Below are 25,401 nucleotides of genomic sequence, written 5' to 3' on the forward strand. Positions count from 1 at the left end.
TCAATCACCTCTGTAGTGGCGACCGGCAGTCTGTGGTGGATGATTGGTGATCTGTGTCGGCACCAGCGTGGGTCGGATGTTCACTGCTGCGTCTTCCATCCACATACAGGACAAAAACACAACTCTTATGCTGACATTGCAATAAAACTATGGATCTCTATTTATCCAGGTATATCTATATTAATCATTGCATTGTGTACACACAGAAAAACAAACACATTCATACATTTACATAACAAAAAGGTACCAATGAGGCTTTTCATATTAATTAACTAACTTCATATAATTATGGTCCTCAGAGCTTACACAAAACATTATGCACGTTTTATAACTCTTCTTGTCAAAAGAAACGGTAAATGTTCCCAAAACATTTTTTAATATGCAAGTGAAATTTGAACATTTGCCTTGCTCATTCTCTAATACTGGGTCTGTTAGTCCGAAACAATGCAATCAGTCTTTTGCCATGCAGACAATCAGACCTCCATTATTCTCCGTCTCTCCTCCAGTGCATTACTCACCTCTTCCCTAAAACGTTTTCAACGTCACCGAAAACATCGTTCACCTGGTGCACCAATTAAACATTTCCATTGTATTATATTCATGTAACTAAACTGGAGGGACGTGTTCACATAAACCAATTATTCTTTATAAACACAGTATCTGAGTAGAAGCTGAGCCCCAGACCTCCACTCATCACGTTCTAAGCCTTCTTCTATTCTGAGTTTACAATCAGTCCTCTGAGGAACAACAGACCAAACACAGACTGGAATCGTGTGAACAGCAAGAACAGGAACAGATGCCTGTTCTACATGATGCCAGAGCCAAGTGGACCGGATTCTAAGTCCCGCCCTTCTGCTGTTGGACCTTAATTCCTAATATTTCCTAATACAACATACTGCATTCTTCAGTTATTCTAATTGGTGCCACTGAGTCATAAATGACTGACAATAATAGAAAGTAGATTAAACCTAAGTCCATCAGGGGACGTGGACAAACGTTCTCTAAACATTCAGACAGCAGAACTGCTTTACTGCACTGATGTTCAACCGTCGGGAAGGACGACGTTGAACCTCACAGATATATATGACAGAGTCAGTTGAGCAGAGGCGACTGGCTTCATGCAAACCTGATAGGAGTAAGATTACAGCATGTTTTCAAACGCCAAATCATTTTGCCCAAAAATGTAATGCTACCTTCAAAATATCATGCTCTATGTTGACGATGTGATGATGATAATCTTATTTAATTTTAATGTCATTTTCTGTCTGTATGCTTGTCTTCTATCTAAATAATGCAAGAGTTTTTAGCAGCAGCTGACATCTTTCTACATTTCTTTTTCGCCTCCATGTTGTATTAGCTTTCAGAAATAGAGACATCCTTATCGTTGCAAGAACCCATGTTGTTACTCGGGTTTTATTGTTTTATGAGTGTTTAAATTTCACCTAAGTTTTGTCTTGCTTTTTGTTTGTCTTTCTGTTTTTATGCAGTTTTGCATCTTGCTTTTGCTTTAACCATCAAAGCACTCTGTTAACCCTGTGATTATAATAACTTCATCTGATCTTGGAATGGACATATTGAGACATGAAAATCTTCTCTTGAACCCCAGAGTAATATTAATGTTATGTTATAGCATATGTCGTGCTACAAATACTTAGAAGTATCAATCAGTTCCGGGAAAGGTCTCCTACAGGCGACCGTTAAAGTATTGATCAGTTGTACAGGAGAGTACAAATGGAGTCAATAAACTAAGTCATAACAGAAGTCACTGATCAATTAGAAATCAAAGGCCATGAACACGTCAGCACTCAGTCGGTATGTGTGTCCTACAGCTGCGTGTGCACTGACCTCCTCCCGGGTTGGAGGGGGGGTTAGGCAGGTCCACCCCCCAGGCGTCGGCGATGTGATGCAGCAGCAGGCTGCTGATGCGTCGGTGGACCAGCGCGTCCCAGTGGACGCCGTCTGGCATGCGGTGCTGCAGGCTGAAGCGAAAGTGGAAGTGCAGGTCGAGGACGTCCGAGCCGTAGGACTCGGCCAGCTGACTGCTGTAGAAGTTGGCCTCGATGACGTCATCACGCAGCGTGGGAGCCAAGTGGCTCACCTGCCAATAATTCAACATCATGTATTTAGAGATTGGCTGAGCATTTCCATGCAGTCTTTTCAATGCATTCCCCTGAAATACACTGAGGTGCAAAAAGATCAATATTGATGAAAGCAAATGCAAACAGACCCGTGAATAAATGACACTCATGAAGCTTTAAACATCCAGCTTCCACTGAGATGAAAAACATGAGATCAGTGTGGAGGGACGAGGAGACTCCAACCGTCCTCACATTAAGATTAATACCCACACATGCAACCAACAGAAATATCACATCATGTATTCCACATGGCTGTTTAATAATGTTACCTCGTTGTTCCCTCTCCCTCTGCAATGGAGTCGCTCAGTACGAGTCGTGGATGGGAAAACGCATGCATACGCATTATCTTTTGACGATTTTCTGGTCTGAAGTTTGGTTGTAAACCGGCTGCTGTTCCCGTTTTTAAATTCTTACATTACAAGTATTTTACATATTTAATGATCGTGACATCTACATTCTGGCCGTACTGATTTTTACTTTTCTATCAGCATACAGAATAATGGTGTTTATGAAAACTAAACACCTCTCGTTAAGCAGCTAGTAAAATCATTAATTCAGTCAAGGTCAAGGGGTCATCTGACACAAAGTGTACGCCTCAAAACCCCCAGTTTGGACAAAGTTGCCATCGTCTCTGGGATTAAGATCAAAAGGTTCAAACTAATGTGCGAATGTGACAAAAAGGTGAGAATCTTCTGAGAAGCCAATCTGCAGCTCGAAGCTCTCTCTGCCGATATGAAGCCGCTCATTTCCCTGCTCTCTGGATGAAGGTGCTAATAGGAAATCAGCTGGTGTCGTGATTGGCTGGAATGAAAAGAGAGAGAGAGAGAGAGAGAGAGAGAGAGAGAGAGAGACTCACTTCAGGCACCAAGAATCCACCTTTGATCTTCGTGCCAAGCGGCATCGCCAGATTCCACAAGATGAGACAGTCGGCGTAAACGATGGTTTTAATCTGACCAAAGAACTTGTGGAGGTTCTCTTTGTACTGTTCAAGAGGCTCCAGGCCATACCTGACGGAGAAAAAGAAAAGAAATGAGAGAAAGAAACTCAGATAAGTGAAAATACCTCGTTTATACACGTCTATTACTTGAATATATTACATAACTTCTATTCCATGTCCAGTTCATGAAGTCCCTGTCAATGAAAGACCACATGCCATGTTTGAATCCAAACATGCAAAATTAAGTAAAAATTCTAATTATTATAACTATAATGAGTATTACTAAGAGGCCTAGCCTGACCATGACATGATAATATGGGCTGCTGGATGCTGATGGTTACATTTTTGAGTTTTTACCAAATATCTGCCTCACCGATAATCTTCTTTATCCTGTTTATCAGTGGTGATAAATGATGCGGGGTCTCTAGTTTCCAAATATTTAGAGTCATAACAGTTTTATCAGGCTCATAGTAGCATTACCGTGACAGGACTGTTTGTTTTTCTTGGATAATCTTTAAACATTGAGGGCAAACTGTTCTTTTTCACAGTTTTTAAGCATTTCATACAGTTATTCTAAACGGTTATGGCAAATTGCCTCAAAATATGTTCTGATAAATCACATTAGACTCATGGATCTCTATAAATAAAGTTACAATGTGGATACAGCATGCAGTGGATGTGTTATTTATCACATGCAGAGAAATTAATCCCCTCCTTTGTTACATGCATGAAATTCACACTGGAGCTTAATAGGTCAATGCTTTATACAGATTTTGTACCTGCAAAGATTTGCATCGCCTCCTTAACAGGTGAGTGTTTTATGAAAGCCAAAACAGTCCAAAACACGTGCTGTTAAACCATTTCACTCTTAGTTCTCCAGAGACCATGAATGCACTATGCAACACGAGTTTTTACCTGCAGAGAAATGCATCTCCCATCTCAGCAGGAACTAAATCAGTTTGCTGAAGGAATCCTCACATTCAGGTCCTTTTCAGACATTTCTGCTCAAACAACGTTACCAGCCGATATTTTGGGACTGCTTGGGGCCGAGAGTGTGAATGTAACCCCAAGTTATCTTCGTCTGTCCATGTCTCCCTTCTACAGCCGTCTCCCTGTAATGGTTGTGTGTATTAGGAGTTACGTCTTTGTTTTACAGCCATAAAAGAAGCGTCTGGCCGTTCAATCATGAAGGCCTCCCGCTGCTCTACACATCTCTGTTCTCTCCCCGTCTCTGTATAGAAATCCGTCTCTCCTTGCATGTCTGACAAACAACCACATGTCATTCTAGCGTAATATAGTTCTTTGTTTTACAGCCACTTATAAAGGCTGGTTCATCAGGGAATTAACAGGGAGAAGCTATTTGTTTGATAATGTATACTATTAAAGGGGTATTACATCATCTTAGGGGAAAGCCTGTGTGTTCATCAAGAGCACGCTTCAAGCCTTTTGGGTGAAATCAGGCAGCTCAACGAGGAAATGAATGAAGCAACATTCAAACAAAATAAGCATTCAATCATTGGCACATATTTTCTAGAAGATGAAAAGCTTCTAATCTAGCACAGGGATATCCATCTACATTACAAGTCTGTTAATTCTTTGAAGAGTACTACTATAAAAAGGTTCATTATTATTATATTTGAGTAGATATTGATGAAGTTTCAAAAGAAAAACATACCTAATGGTTATATTAATAATTTCATCCGTCGTCTTCAGCAGATTTGTGTCTGTTTTGAAGGACAATGATCACAGGTTGATTTAAAAATAAATATCACACAGAAATACCTTGTCTACCGTGTCTTCATCATTGATCCATCCCAAAATACAAAGTAACATTTTAAATGATAACATGTAATGGTGGGTCTGCCGTCTCTCAGCTATGATAACCCTCTACATCCAACACTTCAACACCAGCTATGAGCCCATTACGGACTGTGCCTATATTGATGGTTTGAATGTAAATTATGCGGCTATTTACATACATGATTACAAATTGAGCATCACCACATAATTACTGTCAAGTAGATCATCACCCTAATTACTTTCCTGCCCCGGGGTCAGTGCCGCCCATTAAATATACCAGCAGTCACACATTGTTGATGAAATGGAGACCATCAGCAGGATTCTGAATGACCAGCCGGTGGCTCAGTTAAATCCCCGGCGTGGGGTTTCATGGTTGATGGGACTATTAATATCTGTCACTAAGCAGCTGGGTCTTGTTGTGGGGTGAGATTACTTTTTTTAAATTAAATCAAAATGATGTGTGTGATTAAAATGACTTAGACGGAATACAGATTTTGTTCAAGTGGTTTTTTTTCGGGGCCTGAGAAAGAAGGGAAGTGCTGCGTTTGGATGACGTGTATGCTCCATCATAGAAATAAATCCATCCCATCCCCGTTTAAATCAACGTAGCAGGATGTAAGAGCAGCGACCAATTTCACTTACTGGCCTCACTGACGTGTGTTATCACCATAGCAACTGACAACAACACCTTTTTCTTTTGTACTAGTCGAATGAGCACTGAAAACGGTATCCGTTCTTCTCCTCTTCTATTAGTGTGGCTTCATCTTTACATGAGCCACACACAGTCTGAGATGAGCCTCGCTAATGATTGGCCAGTTGACTCTTCTGCTTTTTTAGTTTAGGTATTTGATGAGACGGGCAGAGCAAACACTTTGATTTCTTTTAGGGAGAAAGAGTGGAGTTGGAAAGAGACTCCAGGACTCATTCCTCGGCCTGATAACCGTGTGACACGTCGCCTGAATGTGGCTGTCAGACGCCATTTCAAATATGCCACGCTGTTGGAACAATGTCCTGGCTCTACCAGGCTTATAGCAGTGCTGGATTATTCACAGATCTATTTTTGGTAAAATGAATTAATTTTGCAGGGGAGAAAAGGCAACCAGGTGGGAGGAAGCAAACGGATGTGACTCGGCCTGCTCTCATTGCAGACCTGGAGCTCCTGAAAGGAGCCAGCAGACCAAAGACTGTATTCCTCAGTGAAGAATCAGTTATTTGCTGCTGCCCTGTGCCTGAGAAGATACACTGGCAGGTTGTTTTCCTAAAGAGAAACCTTTTCAATGTTACTGAATGCATCGTGTCCTCTAGCTGACACTTAAATTTGACTTCAGCAGGAGAAGACATTTACACAACCACTGAGTCAGAGAAGCAAAACAAAGTCCATCCAACAGCTGTGCTGGTCTACTTAAGTCACCGAGCAGAAGGTCCTCTCTGAACAAAACAACCTTGGACTCGGGGAAAAAATAAAAAACGTTATTTTGTTCTTCTGCTTCTTTGATAGTTAGCGAGTTTACTCTATTTTACCTCCCTTGTTGCATTGGCACCATCTGCTGGACTGGTGAGTTGGCGATGGCTAATATTGTGCTAATGGCTAGGTGTGTCCTATGAGGTTATTACAGCTCATATATATCAAATACAAACAAAATCTCAACAAAAGGTGCATCACAAACAGGGTAAAAACAACTATAGTGCAATGTTTAAACACAATTTACACAAAATAACCATGCAATGTTAAGGATTGAAATAGGATTAAAAGAATTATTAAGAAAACATTTTTAAGTCCAGAGTTTAAAAGTGAAATTACAGACAAGATTAGAAAACAAATTTAAGGAAACAGTGCATTCAGAAAGTACTGAGACCCCTTCACTTTTTTCACATTGTTGCAGCCTGATCATCAATCTACACTGAAAACACCATAATAACGAAGCAGAAACCGAATTGTAGAGTTTTTTCACATTTCTTAAAAATGAGAAACGTAAAAATCACATTGACATAACCATTCAGACCCTTTACCTGCTACTTAGCTGAAGCACCTCTGGCAGCGATTACAGCATCGAGTCGTCTTGGCGATGAGTTACAAGCTTTGCACACCTGGATTTGGGGATCTTCTGACATTCTTCTGTGCTAATCTTCTCGAGCCCTGTTTAGCATTTTCAGGTCTCTCCAGAGATGTTGGATCGGATTCAAGTCAGAGTTGGGGTTCAAAATGTGAAAAAGTGAAGGGGTCTGAGTACTTTCTGAATGCATTGTATGTGATCTGGGAGCGATCCACACTCGTGGCCCAGCAACGAGAACACAATCACTCTTATCGTTAACACCCATTGACTTGCTCAGGAGATAAAGCTGCTGCTACTGAGTTATTGTGTATAAAGAAAACACAAAATTGACTGATTATTGATGTTAATTCAATCCTCATATCTTATTTTGAAGTAATAGCTTTCTGGCTCATGGGTTATGAGTTATTGCTACGTGTATAAACACGTTAAAAACACATCTTAAAGACACCATAAGTACGGTGGCCTGTTGGGCTCACTCAGACTCAAACAAAGAGCATGGAGCAGCGTTACCTGCTGATGTCCCACACACAGGAGCTGATGACGAGGACGTCGGGTTTGAGTCCCTGCCTGAAGTCCTCCAGGATGCTCTCCATGTACGGCGAGTAGATGCGTGTCAGGAAGTAAAAGCGCAGCAGGTGGTGGTCGGAGCGGTACTGCCGGACCTCTCTGTACCCCGTCCCGTTGTTCATGGGGCTAAACCGGCCTCCCTCCACCAGGACGTCCTGCTCAAAGGAAAACTCCCCCTGGACCACAGAGAGGAGACGTTAAATGCCAAGTGTCCCAGAAAACCAAAGATGCATTAAATTAATTATTTGATAGGATAGATATTTGTTCATTAACAACAGTTAAACAGTATAATATTGATGTAATAGTATAATCTAAAGATATTTGACGTATTTGACTTACGTTGATACTTTAATGTTTTCCAGCTTATTGACGAGATAGTCCTTTAAATCTGGTGATGAAATGCTTTCTGAATGGAGCTCAGATTGATGGGTGCTAGTCTATGCTAACATTGCAGCTGCTCCATCAACACAGAAATAATAACGTCATGTAGACATAAATATGGCAGCAAAGTCATTATTTGTACCATAGACAGATTCTGTTTATATTTCTCCACATAGTTTGGTGTCTGTACTAATATGAAGTACTATCACAGAGCTCTGGGTCAACAATGACCTAAACCTTAACACTGACAGGCATCGTGCAAATTTCTCGCTCGAGCTGAAATATTTCATCTCGAGAATACAAAACTGGTAAATCGCCTGCGGCAAATTATCACCTATTGGTATCTCTGCATTGACTTTGTATGCAATCGACAATACAAAGCAAAACAATTCACTTTGCGTTTGGTGTGAACGCTGCCACAGATCTCTAATGAGGCGTTAGAACGGACACTCTTCTTATTTAGAGTGTTTTCAGGGACCTTCCCTTCACTGCCTTTAGTCTAGAGATGCTTTGTGAATATGGCCTTCATATTGATAACTATTTAACTTATGATGACAACTGACTTTCAATTGATGAAGACAGAATGGAAATCAGCCTGAGGCCTTGGAGAAGTGTGGCCACAGGTGTGTTAGTGCTGTTTCGTGTGGATGAAACGGTTGTGGGAAGATTTACTTTGGACTTGAGCTGAGGCAGAGTCAAGTGCTGGTCCCTCTGAAGCAGCAGAACCAGGTCTTTGTACACGGTGCGCTGCACTGAAAATCAAAAGGACAAATGCAACAGGCTTTACTCACATCAGTAGGAAAAAAACCTCAAAGATTTAAATCAACCATGATGAAAAATAAGAACTTGAAAAGTCAAAGAGCTGCAGGGAATTGAACGGGTCTAGCCGCGAAGGTTTGAAGCTCTTATAAGATTCTGTTTCTGGTAAATACTCAGGAAGTTGAATCCAAGCTTCTAAATTCTCTCTCAAGAATTGTATCTAAAAAAATGTTTCAGGAAAAAGAGCAAAATGTACTCAAGTTGATCTTAAAGGTGAACAAATACAGCTTAATATTGAATTCCTTGTTCGTGTCTCACCAGAGTCTCCAAGAACCACCACGAACTTGTTGTGCAGCAGCTGCCGGGCCTCATTCTGCATCACACGCCTGGTCATGGCTGCAGGGGAGCACTCTGTTTACTGGACTAATGGTTGGAGGTGGGAAGGCAACAGCAGGGAGTCATAACGGATAGTATTATTTTAATAGCATGTTTTCACTTTACTGTTTATTGCATTTGACGTGAGGTTTCTTCACTGAGCTCCCATGGTTACTTGAGTGAGTCAAACTCCTTTACAAAAAAAGTCACCCTGTCTTTTACTGACCCTAATCTCCAATTTATGTCATTTCTTTTTCATTTTCTTTTTCTTCAACACAATCCAAACTCAAAAAAATATATCCATTAACAGACTGAAAGTTAGAACGACCTACCCTCAAACAAACTGGTTGGATATTCAATGAAAACCACTTATTTTTCAACCTTGTCACAAGCTAAAATATCGCAATTAGCCTTCAGGCTACAACACTGTCGGTGAGAACAGAACCGACCGTTGAGATAATTTTAAAAAGGCTACGTAACGCAAATATACGCCGAATTAAAGAGCTGAATGTCGGTTATCAAGCCACTGAAGCTGTTGAGGTTATGACGTCTCTATATGTAGCTCCGGCTAGTTTCGGTTATTTAGTAAAAACACAGCGGTCTTACCGAACCAGGGGATGCGGGACTTTGTCACTGCGGCTCGTGCCCAAATGCAACGCACCTGTCGTAATTAGCGCCATCAGAGATAGGTCCACGTGGAGGTCCCACTCCTCTGAAATAGTTTGACCCAACACCAAAATACAGGTTTTTTAATCAATTTGGATTCATGGGTTCTTTCAACATCGCATTTATCCCGTTAAACGTGGGCTGTAATTAGCATAATATCCTGACTGGATTACCTCTGTGTGTTAACAATTATTCAGACTGATTTTATTAGTTGTTTCAGTTTGGTTTGTGTTATTTTTGCCTTCACCAATAAGCTTTTTACACAGCAGGAGTACTACAGAACCACAGTATCATATTAAAGACAACTCCATTATGTTTTAAAGTCCAAAGCAATGACTTGTATCATTTACAGCTGTGTTTTCTGCTGAGAAGTGTTCAAATGTCTATTCAAAGATCCCTAACTGACCAGTTATGATGAGTGCAATTCTGTTTCAATTCCCCACTAAATGCTGCTTGAAAGCCGGAGCCACACTGCTGGAGTAGAACTGTGCTGGGTAAATCATTTTTATTTGCCGGCCTGGAATTAGTGGAATTCAAATGTATGAAGCCTAAAACCATAATGGAACAAACTACCAGGATTTGGTTTTACCGTATAATCTATACAATTAAAGGAATATTTCAACATGTAGAGCAACAGACGTAGTGTATAGAGAGATACAGGCCACTCCGGGTGCAGAGGATGAAGGGTCAAACAACAGGACTCTGATCATGGAGACCGCTGTTCTTGTCCCAGTCATTAGTGACGTGACTCGATAGCAGGTGGCAACCTCCATCTGAGGCCGACACACAAGCCACAAGTCAATAATGCCAGAGTTACTGCAAAAAACTAAATATGATATGAAAGAACACAGAGATGGAAATGGATGGAGCATGATATTAAGCTTACTGTGAAGTTACTGCTTTTTCTTGACATTAAGGGGCCAGACTATAATGTGCCGTGGATATCCACGCTCCGCAGGTGTTGAACGTTTTTGATGACCCCGAACATTTCATCTTGTGTCGTTATCAAACAAATCTGCACAGGAAATATAAAAATGTACCAGGCAGATGCAGGAATAACGTTTTCATCAGCAGCCGAGCGTTGCCTCATATTTAACGAGAGGACATGCGAGCGGTATCAATCTTTTCATAACTCTCGGCAAGAAAGCAAATAAGAGCATTCCCCCAAATATTAAACTTTTAACACCATTTCCAACGAGTTCAGGGCTGCTAGTGGAACAGTTTTTACAGCAAAAGAGAAAGACGTTTTAGCTCAGATCAGAAAACACTTGGACTCAAGGCCATAATTATAATCTCCCCCCAATATTCAAACATACTCAAAAAGCTGATAAAAAAATATATATTTAAAAAATTGCCATGCCTTGACTCACTGCCATCCAAAATCATTCATCGGTAGAAAATGTTTTCATGGATAAAGATAAGTTATTATTACTGTCGCTTCTAGTATTACTGCAGTTCTGCGGTTTGTTCAAGTAGTGCTGCCGTACAGAAGAAGCAGTTGCTCCACTAGACTATAAGTCTATGTATGTAATTTGTCAGGTACTTTTTTTCATTAAATATTCTGTCTTCATTACCATGAAATCATGTATTCTCAACGTCTCAAACACAGATGTATGGGATATGTTTTTAATGTGCAAAACGTTTAAAACATGAGCAGACTTCTTGTTGAAAAGAGCGATTTAACCAGGGTTTGCAAATTAAGAGGATGAAGCAGTAAATCACGCCTAGATGTTTTCGATTACATTAAATTTATATATTTGAGTTGTCACCTGCTGCCTGAAATTTGTGTTTTTATTTACATAAATAAAGAAAGTTGCACTGTGAATTGATGCATACAATTCCCCAGAATGCAATGCAATAAATGACACAAAGTAGTAATGTAGGAAAGCCCATCGCTGTCGAGTGAAATCCTGGAGAACCCTCAGAAATCGAGCTTCTTATACGAAGTATACGTAACAGTAACAATATGTCACATCAGGACTTCTCTGTTGCTCTTATCCAGAACGTACTGACGGAGCTTATGAGGCGACCAAACCTGTACCTCTGTTTTTATAAACCCCTCACATCATTTATATGGCTCGCCAACTGAAGGCTAGCCCGAGGGAAGACATTAACATATTTATTCACCTCTCTCAGGCCTGTGGCTGCACACAGCTTGATTTATAGACACTGGTCCCGGAAAAACTCAGCCCTCTTCATTTTGATCACGTCTGCCGTCTGGTGCAGAATTCACCCCTCAGGTTTGGTTTGGCGCCGTTGCTCTAGTAATGCACTAGGAAAACGTCCACATCGATATATCTCCCCACGAGGCCATTCCTCCTTGCTGTCCGATAGCGCTCCACTCGAACCGCGGACTCTCCGAATGCATTAGTCTCCAGAGGGAAGAGACCTGCCTCTCTGATATCTCATTTCCAACAGAGGCGAATGCATCGAGGGCAGGTGAGAGACGAAGACGCGATGCGAAAGCCTTCATACTTGCTCATCAGCCAGGAACTACATTATAAAGTCATCATGACAGTAGGAAAGATTCTCTTGGATTCTTTGTTTTCAAAAGTATTGAGAAAAAGGTGTAACATGAGTCTAATTTATCTCACCCTAATTTTATTCTTCATTGTACGGCTGTAAAGTTGTGAGGCATAGGCTGGAATAAAGACAGACAACCACAGGACATGGGTTCAAACCATAGACACGGAAAGAAGTAGACGTAGTCATGGTAACGTCACCACTGTAGTTTGCGGACTACGGTTTTGAAGCCTCGGTTTCGGCATTTTGGCAGACGTCAGCTTGGAATTTCTTAAACCAGTTAAGGAAGTGACCATATCTGGACTGTGGAGGAGCGACGGGTGGATCTGATAAACACAATCGGCAGAGCAGCACCCTGAGCAGTAACCTCACTGGATCTGGATCCATCTGGTATCCCCGCCTTAAAGCACAGCAGCTGTATCGTCTATTTGACTCTAAACTGACCATAATGTACTAAATGAACCTCCTGCTTGATTGAAGAAGACTTGAAACTAGAGATTGAGACCATAAACTCATGTTAACAATCTTTACAGACACAATAAATCAAGAGGGAAGTAGACTCATTTTCTCATAGACCTCTATGCAATCAGACCTCTTTTTGCAACCAGGAGTCGCCCCCTGATGGCCACTAGAGAGAATGCAAGTTTAAGGCACTTTGCAGAACTGTAGGATGCCGCCAAGTTCAAGTCCAAAAGACACTGATGGGACAAGTAACGCTCTTCTCTTCGGAAAGAGAACAGTTTACAAGTGGTCAACACTGGTCAGCATTTTACCAAAATATGAAAAAAATATAGATTATAATGTTTTAGAGTCATTCTCAAGATTGGATTATCACTCCATATTTGGATTATATTTGTTCCCTCTTAACAGAAAATTAGCTGGAATGAAAAAAAAACAAAAACAGAATGAAGGAAACTTGTTACTTGTTTTGTAAAAAATTTTATGTAACAATTCAAAAGTCATAACACAGCAAAAGACATTCAAATCAACATGAGCGACTGAGGTGTGTCCTGCAAGTCCCAAACATCCGTCAAATGAATCCTCCACCATGTAAACAGTGTTGAAAAGAAACGGCTGTGTGATTGGCTCTCCTTCCTCCTGATAGGCCACTGTATCCCCAGATTTGTATTTTAGACATTCCTCGTACAATCACAATAAATTATAAAATCTAAAAAGATGGAGGAGTTGACTTGCGGTAAACTAAACGTGATGTAAGATGATTTTCAAGCGTTCGGGACACACCCCAGCTATGAAGAGACCTCTTTGGCACAGAACATAAATCATAAAACGTGACGTAAAAACAAACTGTAAACAAAACAACGGTCATTACAAAATGCATTGTTTATCACATAGACAGCATTAACATATTAAAAAAAAAAAGAAAACAATAATTTCTAAAAAAATTCATTTGGCAAATGTGACCGTCCCCCAGCGATAACACTTGTCTCAGTCTGCAAGGCCTCCGTGCAAAACCGCGTCGTGGTTAATGTTAGCGCGCTGGGAGGAGGATGGGGAGGGGGGAGGGCACAAAGGGGGGAAATGAGAGGGGAGTTTCATTTTGAAGTCTGAAATGGAAAGAGTCCTTTTTGTTCTTTCTTGTCTCGGGTTTTAACTTTGTGTTCGTCCTCGTCTGGTGTGTGTGCGACGGCTCTCCGGTTTACCGGCCAAAGTCTCTTTAGTGCAAATAGGCTGTCAGCTGCTGCCTCCTCAGACGGCGGGGGGAGAAGGTCATTTTCGTGGCGGAGGCGAGGCTGTGTTTGGTTTGGCACCTGGGACCGGTCTGGAAGGAGAAGGACAAAAAGAAGAGATTCTAGCTTAATGTCAAACTCACACAGCATATTGACTTTATGACATTAAAGAATAAAGTACACAAAGTACTGTATGTGTATCAAACCCTGATATACCTTCTCCCTCTGTGCCACGGGGCATCGTTGTTGTCCAAAAACTATTCCAAACACATCAGCGAGTCACAAACTAATTGGTATTCACGTATTATATTACGTATTATACATTGACAATGAGGAAATATAGAATCTAGAACGTGAGCATGAAAATAGGGATATATAATGGTATTTTGAAGAGGTGCTTGAAGTCATGTTTTATATTCCAGAGAACATGATGTGAGTTCTGTTTCACTGACTTCCCACCCTAATGAGAATAAAGTCCTTCCATGGCGTTCCATGCACAGTTGAACCTGACTTTGAACACAAAAACACAGTTTGCTGGGGATTTGTAAAGTCTGCTACGGGCTGCGTTCCCTTTTTATTCCCTTTTACTGCGTTACATCACCAGTTAGATGTGAAATCTGATTGTGGTATTACCAGAGAAACCAGGCATGTTGATCGATCTGCTGGATTACAGCAGCAGAGGAAACATGAAACCTGAAGAACAATCATCACCTTGAGGTTTTCCCCCTGACTTTGACTACATTTAAGGATTAACTGCATGAGATGAAAAGCTCTTCACCTGGAAAAAAGAAGCACAAGCCTTTAGACTGAAGGCATGTAACTTATAAAAAAAAAATGAAAATTGATTGCTGATGGAGAACTGATTCAGTGCACTGCAGGGTTTGTAAACCTGGAGCGTTTATGTGGTCACATCCACCTCGAAAAGAAAACAGCATGAAATGAAAAGATAGGAATATTGTGAGGCAGTATTTCACACAGATAAAACCCCTCCCTGGGACTTTTATAGGTAGATCATAAAACACATTCCAAACAGCGTTGGAATTCCAGGATACGTTAAAAAAAGAAGAAGAAGAAAAAACGACAAGTAATGGCTGCTTTATGATCATTACATATATTTTAGCGAGTATCTAGAAAAGTAACATTTCCCCTGAGGTCAAACTAGAGTAGAAACAGAGCAGTGTTGAGTACAAATGCCGTCATGTGGTTTAAACACAGTGAGTAGAGATTTAACGCATCCTTTACAACCCATTCTCACAGCCAAGGTGTCCTTGAGAGGGGTCAAATAAAAAAGAGGACTTTCATCAAGGAGACCGCCGTTTGTGTCCAGTTAGAAACTAAAAGTAAACTGACATTTTGTCAGTCACCATAAACTGTCAGAAAAGCTCTCCTCTCTCCTCGTAGTCATTCATTTACCCACGTGTGGTTATAATCTTCATCAACCACTGTTTATTCATGGGAAATTGATTGAGCATTAAGCTCTTTTACAGCAATGCCCTGAAACCAGAATCATATTGGGCTAGAGTGATATACAACAACTGCAGCATTAAAATACAGAAATATGAAACAATAAATAAAAAACATGTACCGCCAACACATACTTGTCTTATTTGGTGAAAAAAACTAAAAGCAGATTTACCAAGCTCAGTATTGACCCGAGAAGTTTCAGAAATAAAAATTCCTGTGAGCGAGTGTGATAACAAATGGACCTGAGCTTTAAAAGAGAAGTGAGGTTAATGGCCCACCTTCTTCCCGAGCAATGCCTTATAAACAAAACGGAGTCTTTTTCCTTCTATCACTGAGAGAAAATCCTCCCACACCCTGGTGGAGCTCAACACGATGCGTTCTAAAACCTTTCCCACTAATAACACCAGTTGTGGTTGGGGCTGTGTCCATAAATTAACTATCACTGTAATCTATGCCTGACATTATAGTTGTCTGAACAATCCTGGAAACACATTTGACACAGGTTGCTCCTCAGATGGTGCATATGCATAAAGAATGGTATCATCAGCATTAAAATGCTTTGCAGTTGTCTACTGTGGCACATATATAATTAATATATGAATTAAACAACAATGGGCCTAAATATGAACCTTGTGGAACACTATTCTTTAACCTCTCTGAATTTCACCCTGCAGTATTTATGTGTTCTATCAGAGAGTAGTCCTGAAACCACTTAAAGGAGAAAACCCAGTAAGGCGGGTTTATCCTAATGTGCTCTGTGAATGAGAGTGTGAGATGCCTTTCGACAAATAAACAATCAAGAGCAGAAACGATCTCATTTATAACCACAGTTGGTGCTGTAATAGTGCTATGGCCAGCTCTAAGCCCAGATAAAGACTTGAATGGACAAGAATGAAGCTGTTCATTTACAAATCATTCCAATAATTTTGCTAGACAAGGGAGTTTGGCGATAGGTCTATAGTTATTCATATCGTTTGTATCACATCCTTTATAGAGAGGAGACACTGAGGCTGATTTACAGACTTTGAGAATTGAGCCAGAGAAAAGCGTAAAATTTAAAATGTGTGTCAAAGGTTCAGCAATGATGGGGGCAACAAGCGATAAGAAATAGGGCTCTGAGTGGTCCGTACTCTTTTCATGCACTTTGAGTTACAACCTTCAATAACCACCACGTCACTTGTTCTGCAGGTTGCTCATTGCACTACGTCCACATTCAACATGTCTGTGCTTTACAGACGCATACAATGAACAAAGAATGTACATTTTTTTTTTCGAATGGGCTGGTCATTTCATTCAGAGCATTGGCCTTGTTTAAAATCTGAAAATCTGAGTCTGAAAGGGGCTTTTTCTTGCTGTATAGCATATTAAAGTTATTACATAGCATTTAAATGATGTGATTGTCCTTTCTTGCTCTATGACACATGTACATACATGTGTACTACATGTACATCACCTGCACAGGAGAAATAAAAGCCTCTCATTTTATGACAAAGACGACAGACCCATTAAACTACAGTACCTCTGTGTTTACCAACCTGAGAACTCGGAGAGGGGGAATGGCTGAGACTTTGCCCACAGGTTTGGGTCCCACTGCTGGGGGCATCATGACCAGCAGGCCCGGGGAGGGTTTAGACACCAGGATCCGAGCTGGACTCACACTGGGGGAGGCTCCTCTGGCTGGGCTGAGGGGGAGGGGCCTCTGAGGAGGGAAGGGGGACGATCTGGGCTGCAGCTCAGACACTAACTAAAAGAAAACAAAGACATACCAACCAGATCAGATGTCAACAATACTTATAATACATTGGCAAACTGCTGCAGAATATGAGGACAAAGTATAAAGAAAAGACAAACGGTGACATTTTAAAAATACAGGGCTATCAAAATGAAGAACAGGGGATCACTGCCAACACACAACACTAAATCTCCGGCACATGGACACAGAAGGGAGGAGGACTCCATTCTAGATTCTGTACTGGACTGGATCCAAGTAGTCCCGGGAAACTGTTCAGCTAGCTGATAAGAGAGCTGTCCCACTCCATACAGGGAATAATAATAACAGTAGATTAAACTCACCACTACAGCGCAGAGATCAGATCACAAAGTAAACTCTGAACTCTAAACTGAAATACTGGATATTTGAAAAAAACAAGAAAAAGCAATATGACATTCAGCACTTGGCGTTAAAGGCATTTTACACTTCAGAGAGAAACACTGGTGGGAGAGGATGGATCAACAAGAAAGCTATCAAGAGACACACTGCATTTTTATTCATTATTTCTTCAGGTTCAGATGAAATTAAACTATACTGGGTACTCCAATGTAGAGAGGGCAACATATTTCTCATAAGCTCTGTGTATTTGGCAATAGCTCTGAATTACATTTACAAATGAGGCGTTTAGTTGCAGTCCGAGTTCTCTTATAGCGTGGCTGTGTAAGTCTGACCCTCCTCATCTGTGTAAATACAGCATATTTGAGAGAACAAACCCATATGAGCTCTTGATGTTTTCCAGATGTTGGTCCCTACTGAGCTTTGATAAGGTTAAAACATACATGCAAACACCAGCTCCGGAGAAGAACAGGATACCTAGCTACCTAGATAGATAGCTAGGTAGATCTAAATACCTAGCTAACAAGTAGTAACAAGCTTACTAGATACCTAGAGAACTAGCAATCTAGCTTACTATATACCTAGCTAACTAGATACCTAGCTAACTAGCTATCTAGCTTACCAGATACCTCACTAACTAGCTTCCTAGCTAACTAGATACTTAGCTTACTAGCTACCTAGCTTACAAGATACCTAGCTAACTAGCTACTAAATACCTAGCTTCCTAGCTAACTAGCTACTTAGCTTAGTAGATACCTAGCTAACTAGCTACCTAGCTGACTAGATACCTAGCTAACTAGCTACCTAATACGTAGCTGCCACGCAAACTAGCTATCTAGCTTACCAGATACCTAGCTAACTAGCTACCTAGCTAACAAGATACTTAGCTTACTAGCTACCTAGCTTACTAGATACCTAGATAACTAGCTACTAAATACCTAGCTTCCTAGCTAACTAGCTACTTAGCTTAGTAGATACCTAGCTAACTAGCTACCTAGCTTACTAGATACCTAGCTAACTAGCTACCTAATACGTAGCTGCCAAGCTAACTAGCTACTTAGCTTACTAGATACCGAGCTAACTTGCTACCTCGCTTACTAGTTACCTAGCTATCTAGCCACACATCCATCTCCAGAGCTGCGTCCGCTCTCTTCCTGGTGAGCTGCGACAACAACTTTCAGCCCCACTGATGTGAAATGTGTTGTCTGTCACCTAACAAAAATAATTTTCCTTTGTACAAGTCAAATGACCACCAAAACCAGTTCAATGTCCGTTCTACTCCTGTTCAATTTTTTCATACAATTGTATTCCTTTATATTTCAGATATTTGATATTTAAACCCCATTCAGGTTGGATTTAATACTCGAGTAGAGGTGGAGTGATTTGTACACTACAGGCGCCGGTCAGTGATTTTAATCCCATCCAAAGCACGTTTGTGTAATTTCTCACCCCATCCCTAAAATAATTACAGCTGCAGTTACCTGCTGCGTTTCTGTGAACTGAATGTAATTGAAATCCTGTCATCCTTGTATTTTAAAGTGGATCTCTTGAGCTTTCTGCTTGTCCTCATTTTTTAATATCAGCTCAGTGTAAAATTGACTTCTGCATGAATATGGAGGAAAATGTTTTTTTTCTATTCTGATCGGAAGGCACACCCACAACAAAGCCCATCCGGAAACCAATATGACGACAGAAATTAAATGAGAGATTCCAGGAGAGAAAGAGAAAGGACATTGCTGTTCTCTCTTGGCTAGTCCTGCTTAATATCCACTTCAAATTACTGACCACATCCTGTAATTTTGCGTTGATTAATACGCATTCGGAACAATGACTTAAGTTACAGTGGAGCCCTGTGAATATTTTATTCCCCACCTTCTCTATTGATGTTAATCTTATACAAATGGAGCTTCAGTCATGTTATTCTCTTAATATTCTCTGATTTTCCCCAGTATCAATCTGACTGAATGGATTCTGGAGAGGTTTTTTCAAGACCAAATTAATGGTAATGTATGCTACACTGCCTTGTTGCAAAAGCTGAGCACACAAAATGTAGTCTGCTTTTATGAAGCTCTTACTGTAGATGGTATTGTTAGAATGGGGATTCATTTAACAACTGTCTGGCTGCCTGACAGCTCGTGTAAATGCCCCGTAGGTGAGCAAAATGATGGAAATAATACGCTTTTTTTCTTCACATTAAAACACCATAAACAGAGATCCCGATACACCTTTCCCAACATTTGATATCAAGAGACAGCTGTTCTTCGCTTAATGTGAAACGAGGTAAGCATTGGCTTCTGTTTTCCTAAAGCTTATAGCCTCTGTGGCTCCCCGCCTGGATGTTGTTCCACATTCCTTAACTCCATTCTGGCTATTACGTTATGTGGAATAATCTTTGGGTTACAGTTGTAGTTTTTAAAATTAAATTATAGTCAATTGCAGCTCCGCAATCGTAAAGCATCTTACCAGTGGAGATCGTGTCGGGTTGAGGGGCAGAGGTTTCTTGGGCGGGCTGAGTCTCTGTGGGTTCGCGGGGGACTTGGGTGGGGCCCCTGGGGGCTTGCCAGCTGGCAGAGGTGGGCGAACCACCTTGGGGTCCCGGAAACCACCTTTTGGTGACTGGGTGGGCCTTAAAGGTCGAACAATGTTGACTGGCTGGGTGCCATTGGGCACAGGGCCTGGTCTGAGAGGCAGGACCTCTTTGCTGGTGTGAGGAAGCTAGGGTAAGAACAAACACAAGTAAGGTAAGTATAACAAAAAAAAAATACAGACATGCATTTGTCTGACCTATACAATCACAAATCAAAGTATATTGATTTGTTGACCCCTATCATCGATGATAAGCTAGATGCAGATGACACTCATCTCCTACAGTTGACGACCTCAGTGACCTTTACTCCCTCTAAAACTTTGAAAATCAATAAATAGATGAGAAAACATTTCCTCCAAGCAGAAGCTGAAAAATCTCGGCTTCAAAACGGTAGTCCACAAACCAATGGATGACATCACGGCCACTTCTAATATACAGTCTATGGTCACTCATTATGTCCCTGAGTCTCTAAAAAACATACATTTCTCCAATTTAAGCTTGTCCATAAAGATGCTAGCTGAGTTTATTCTTATCGTACTTATTAAGACTCTTCTGTTTACGTCCTTGTTTCCTTCCATTCTTCCTCCCCTCATTTTCCATCTTGTATTCGTCTTCTACAAATGTACCCTCACCCCAAGCAGCTAGCTCATCCAATTAAGTAATACAGAGAAATAACAACCTGACGAAATGATGCTGAAGGCACATTGGACCGGTGGAGAGCAGTGTTGTGGACGTGGGAGGAGGCAGTCTAAGTGGTCACACAGTATTGCTCAATATGCACAAGATTAATCCAACAAGCTGCTGTAAAATGAGGCCATTAAATATGAAGGTCAACCACATGGACGCTCTATTATTCACTAAAACACAGCTCCCATTTCCTTCCCTCCACACACACACACACACACTCACCCCCTTGTGGCTGCTAGCTTTGTTGATAGGGCCGACCACCTTCAGGTGAAAGGCAGGATTCAGATGGCCATTCTTCCCTTTCTCCACCGAAGCCTCCGTCCTGACCAGAGAAAGGAGATCTCATTAATTTGACATTGATTTTAGTGCCTCAGGTCGGGAAAAGAGTCAACATGAAGTTTCTCATCCGGGAGGATGTGAGAGGACGCGAGGAGTTTGCTGAAAACGTAACCCTGACATCGCATCACCTTATGAAGCTGCTATGGCTTTTAGCAAACAGACGCTTATTTACACATCCAGCAGGCACGGAGCAACATTATCATCCATTTGGAGTCCAGTATTCATTCTCTTTATCAGCCGTGACAGCAAAGCTGGTATCGTTTCAAGCCTCCACCTCCATCTTTTTTCAATTGTTCTCAATGAGGATAGAGCGTATGCTTCCAGTTGAAAAGCCCTAAACTTGCGCTGGCAACGTCATTGTAGAACACGGACAACAAGCTTGTCCTGTCTGTCTGTCGTGAGCTTTATATGTCAGACAGATATTATCATAACGGAGACAGAAAAGCCCATTACTGGGAGCACATCGCTGAACGTTGCTGGTGAGTTTTGTGCTTTTTTCACCGTACGGCGTCGCATCCTCGCTCTAACATTTATGGCTGTCGGATTGATTAGTGACAAGCTCATCCCAACAAAGCAAGAAGCAGAAGAAAAACAAGGTCAAACAAATAGATAGCAGCCTGAATAGAAAATAAAAACCAAAGGGATGATACTGGTCTATCATACACAAGTGGTGGTGTTATGTTGCAATGATGCTGTTGCCATGGAAACATGTATATATTATGTTTCTTCCAACAGGAATTTGCAGACACGTGTAATCTAGTGCTGACTGCTAATATTAGAAGCTGTACAAAGCATTTACCGGAGGACATTGGATTAAATTGGCCCGTAGAGGTGTATAGTACTCAGTAAACTGGTACATGAAGCCAGTGGAAGTATATATACTGCAGGCTCTTAGCTGATTGGGAGGATGTATATATACTTAGAGAGGCCTTTAATCAGCTTGGGCAACACAGTGTCCCCCTGTTGAACTGTATATGAACTCAAATGATTTTCCATGGAACAAAACCAAAAAGCAGCGGGTTTTCAGTGCAGCTGGTGCCGTTAGGAGTTTTTTAATCATCGTAGAGGCTCGATTTCCTACAGCATGGGCCATTCATGTCCTGCTCTCCCCTCTGTCTTCCTTTAGATGCAGTAACCGTAAAAAACCCCGCCGAGGCCCAAAATCACCAATATTTAGCCTCTCGCGGTCTTCATGAGGGAGGTCTTTGCAGGGCCGCCGTGATGCTGGATCCCTTCCAGACACATTTCCTGTTCTGTAAATGACGGCGGAGCGCTGGAGTATTTTTCCGAGGCACTAACTCAGCCGGTGTTATGACGAGGCTGTCTCTGCGGCTGAGCTATATGGCAGCGCTCATAAAGGAAGCTCTGGGGTTTATGAGGACATGATTTTGTTTGGTTCTGATGGAGGTGAGGTGCAGCACAAAACGCTGCCATTTATGCTGATGTAGAGATGTCCGGGCGCACGCATCGATCTGCTGGGAGCGCTGGCACGCGGGACAACGCACACTTCCTTCCTTCCTTCTTTCTGTCCTGTAATTCAACACCTGCCTTCCTCCTTTTCTTTTCTCCTTTATTTATGTCTGCCTCCTTGACCTTTTTTTAATCCATTGTGCTGCCAGTTTCCCTACTTCTTTCTTTTCCGCCCTTCCTTCCTTTTCCGGAAAATACTTTCTTCTTTTAATGCCTGATTCATTTCCTCCTTCTCTCACTCTTTGTTCCCCTCCCTCGTCATCTCAGAGCAAACACCAACGTAGCAGGATGGTCAGAGTGACGGCCATTTTTATGTGTAGCGTTGCAAACATTTGAAGCATTACTTCAATGGTAAATGTGGTCGTTTTCAACCAGGACCACATGACCTCATGACAGACGAACAGACAGGAAGGACACAGTACCTGTTGCTCTTGTTCTTCTCTCTCTGGGAAAGCCACTTATGGTAATAGGAAGTCTTGATCTTGTAGCAGTAGAAGAGCAGCAGCACTGCAGGAAGGACCAAGAGGAAGGCAAACAGCAGCCCAACTACCAGCCCCACCTGACCTGTGGACACACACACACACACACACACACACACACACACACACACACACACACACACACACACACACACACACACACACACACACACACACACACACACACACACACACACACACACAGTCTTATTCACATATCTATAAATGGTAATCATGTCATCAGGTGTCTAAATACTGTCTTCTACTTCTATGGGCCGACAGATTATGTTAAAGGGTTCTTTTGCCATTACTAGCACCATTTCTCAACCTAGCGTCCTCTTTGTCAAAATACTGAATATCTTCAAACTTTTTGCAAAAGAAAACGCTTAAATTCTTCAAGAAATGTTACTTTTGCGTGACTCTACACAAAAACACCACATAAATAGCTCTTGCCGACTGCACGATGATATGGCAAATCTATAACACAATTATCCAGAGTCTTCGCAGCCTCCAGTAAATATAGACTCTGAACTCAAATTCCATGTTTATTCTCAGTAATCGCACACAACGACTTCAACTGAAAACTCAACACGGAATATTGTAATTACAGTCATCTTGAGTTTCCACGATTGGCCTCCGTTGTTGTGCACACCAAAGAGCAAACGTGAACCCTATTTATAATGTTCTCGCTCTGATTGCTAAGTGGTCTAACTGCTGTTTTCACAGGTGCATTCTGGGTGATTGATAATGAGGGTGGTGTTTTACATACAGGCCTTTCGTTTTGAATGATGTGTCTAATGTAGATAACCATGTGCAGTCATTTCTAAGAAAAAGTTTCATATATAATTGACGAAGGCTACTTCTTGGACTCTCTGTGGCACAACAGCAAGCTTTGAAAACACGGCTGCTTGGCAGAGATGGCAAAAAAGCTGCTGGCTCTAGCGGCCTGCACATCCCCAGCAGATGAGCTTTAAACGCCATGCTGTTGTTCTGGTCTGTCAGAGAGGAAGCCATGTTTTAAAGTAATCCGGCAACAGCATCGTGGAGGGAAAACCTGCAATGTGATACACATTTATGCATTCTTCTTATTCATCCTATTAGTGTGCAGATGGAGGGACTGCTCGGCACATGAGCTGGACACGATATGTGTGTGTGTGTGTGTGTACTCACTGTCATACTGGACAGGTCCACTGTCCACGCTGCCGCCGAGTCCTGGCTTCTCACAGAAGGGTGGCGCCCAGCCGCGGTTACAGTGGCAGTTCCCATTGCTGTTACACACCTGCACACACACACACACACACACACACACACACACACACACACACACACACACACACACAGGCATTCGTTGATGTGATTTGCTGTTCGGTCTCACTATAATCTTGTATGTGCCTGCAGGTCTACCATCCAAATTAAAGCACTAATTTGTTGTTTAGTACCCGTTGGCCCTGTATGTGTTTTAATGGGATCTTCCTTCCTCTACCTTCACCTTATAAATGGAGCCGACTGCAGAGCACTGACATAATGAGCAATGATACCTCACATTTGTGTGTGTCCGTTATCTGTATGTTTTTCTTACCGACTGTTGAAGTGGTGGATTGTGTGTTAGAACACCCACAGATCTGTGTCAAATCTAGTTTTCATATACCTTTATTACTTCAGTTCATAATCTGTGTGTGGTGACAAAATCTTTAATAAATGTGTGTTAGGACAAATTAATTGAAACACATAATGAAGCTTCTGTAAAGTTAAAGGTACACCCACAGGATCTACATAGTACAGAAAATAAAAGGAAAGGGAGGTTTAATAGGGGTCCACACCATATGTCTACCCCAGGGCCCCGTAGTGGGTTAATTGGGTCCTGGTCTTAATAAAGGACAGATAAAAATGTCATGCAGCAAATATAATCCAACTGCAGACCTGCAGGTCCAAACCTGCACCAGCGAGGGCTGTAACTAAAATATACTGTCCGCCATGAGACCAGAGATATGTTTGCTACACTGTTTATACAGAGAGTTATCACTTTAATATCTCTGGGTGAATTCAGCCAATATTGGTCAAGTTTTAATTGAACATCTAAAGCAGGGTCGTCCACCTCATTTTAGTTTACGGGCCACATACGGCCCCATTTCACCTCGAGTAGACCAGACCAGTAAAACTCCTTTAATATCACTACATTTGGCAGGAAAACACCTCGAAACGTTTTGAAGAAACTTTTAGAGAAACTTGGCTGATATCTCCAGACGTCTCGTGTAATTTACCAGCCCTAAATAAAGGAGAAGGCGCCGCCATGCTCCGATCGCATCGAGATGTAATTATCCTATCAGTGATTAACATGCCTATTTACCTCATTAGCAGTTGGTTGACATGAAGGGCGCAC

General features: G+C 41.5%; 2 protein-coding genes across 2 annotated transcripts in view; both read right to left on the minus strand.

Moving 5' to 3' along the window:
• LOC311009126 (PC-esterase domain-containing protein 1A-like) lies at nt 1-9,045 on the minus strand (the record flags this gene model as incomplete). The annotated part of the gene is made up of 6 exons (XM_084003099.1): nt 8,955-9,045; nt 8,550-8,629; nt 7,440-7,672; nt 2,995-3,145; nt 1,846-2,098; nt 1-92 (listed from the first exon to the last, which is right to left on the minus strand). Exons 1-6 carry the CDS (start codon nt 9,028-9,030, stop codon nt 1-3), a joined length of 885 nt encoding a protein of 294 aa, XP_083859225.1. The 5' UTR covers nt 9,031-9,045.
• Nucleotides 9,046-13,131: 4,086 nt separating this feature from the next.
• Nucleotides 13,132-25,401, minus strand: part of adam19a (ADAM metallopeptidase domain 19a) — a 141,778-nt gene continuing 129,508 nt past the window's right edge. Inside the window, exons 18-23 of the mRNA XM_084003148.1 lie at nt 24,192-24,300; nt 22,965-23,106; nt 20,956-21,055; nt 19,923-20,174; nt 16,888-17,096; nt 13,132-13,980 (exon numbers count right to left, since the gene is read on the minus strand). Coding sequence (XP_083859274.1) covers nt 13,929-13,980; nt 16,888-17,096; nt 19,923-20,174; nt 20,956-21,055; nt 22,965-23,106; nt 24,192-24,300 — 864 coding nt within the window. The 3' untranslated portion in view covers nt 13,132-13,928. The remainder of the gene's footprint in view (nt 13,981-16,887; nt 17,097-19,922; nt 20,175-20,955; nt 21,056-22,964; nt 23,107-24,191; nt 24,301-25,401) is intronic.

This window comes from Eutrigla gurnardus, assembly GCF_963514095.1.
Source record: "Eutrigla gurnardus genome assembly, chromosome: 23".
NCBI classification, from domain to species: Eukaryota; Metazoa; Chordata; class Actinopteri; order Perciformes; family Triglidae; genus Eutrigla; species Eutrigla gurnardus.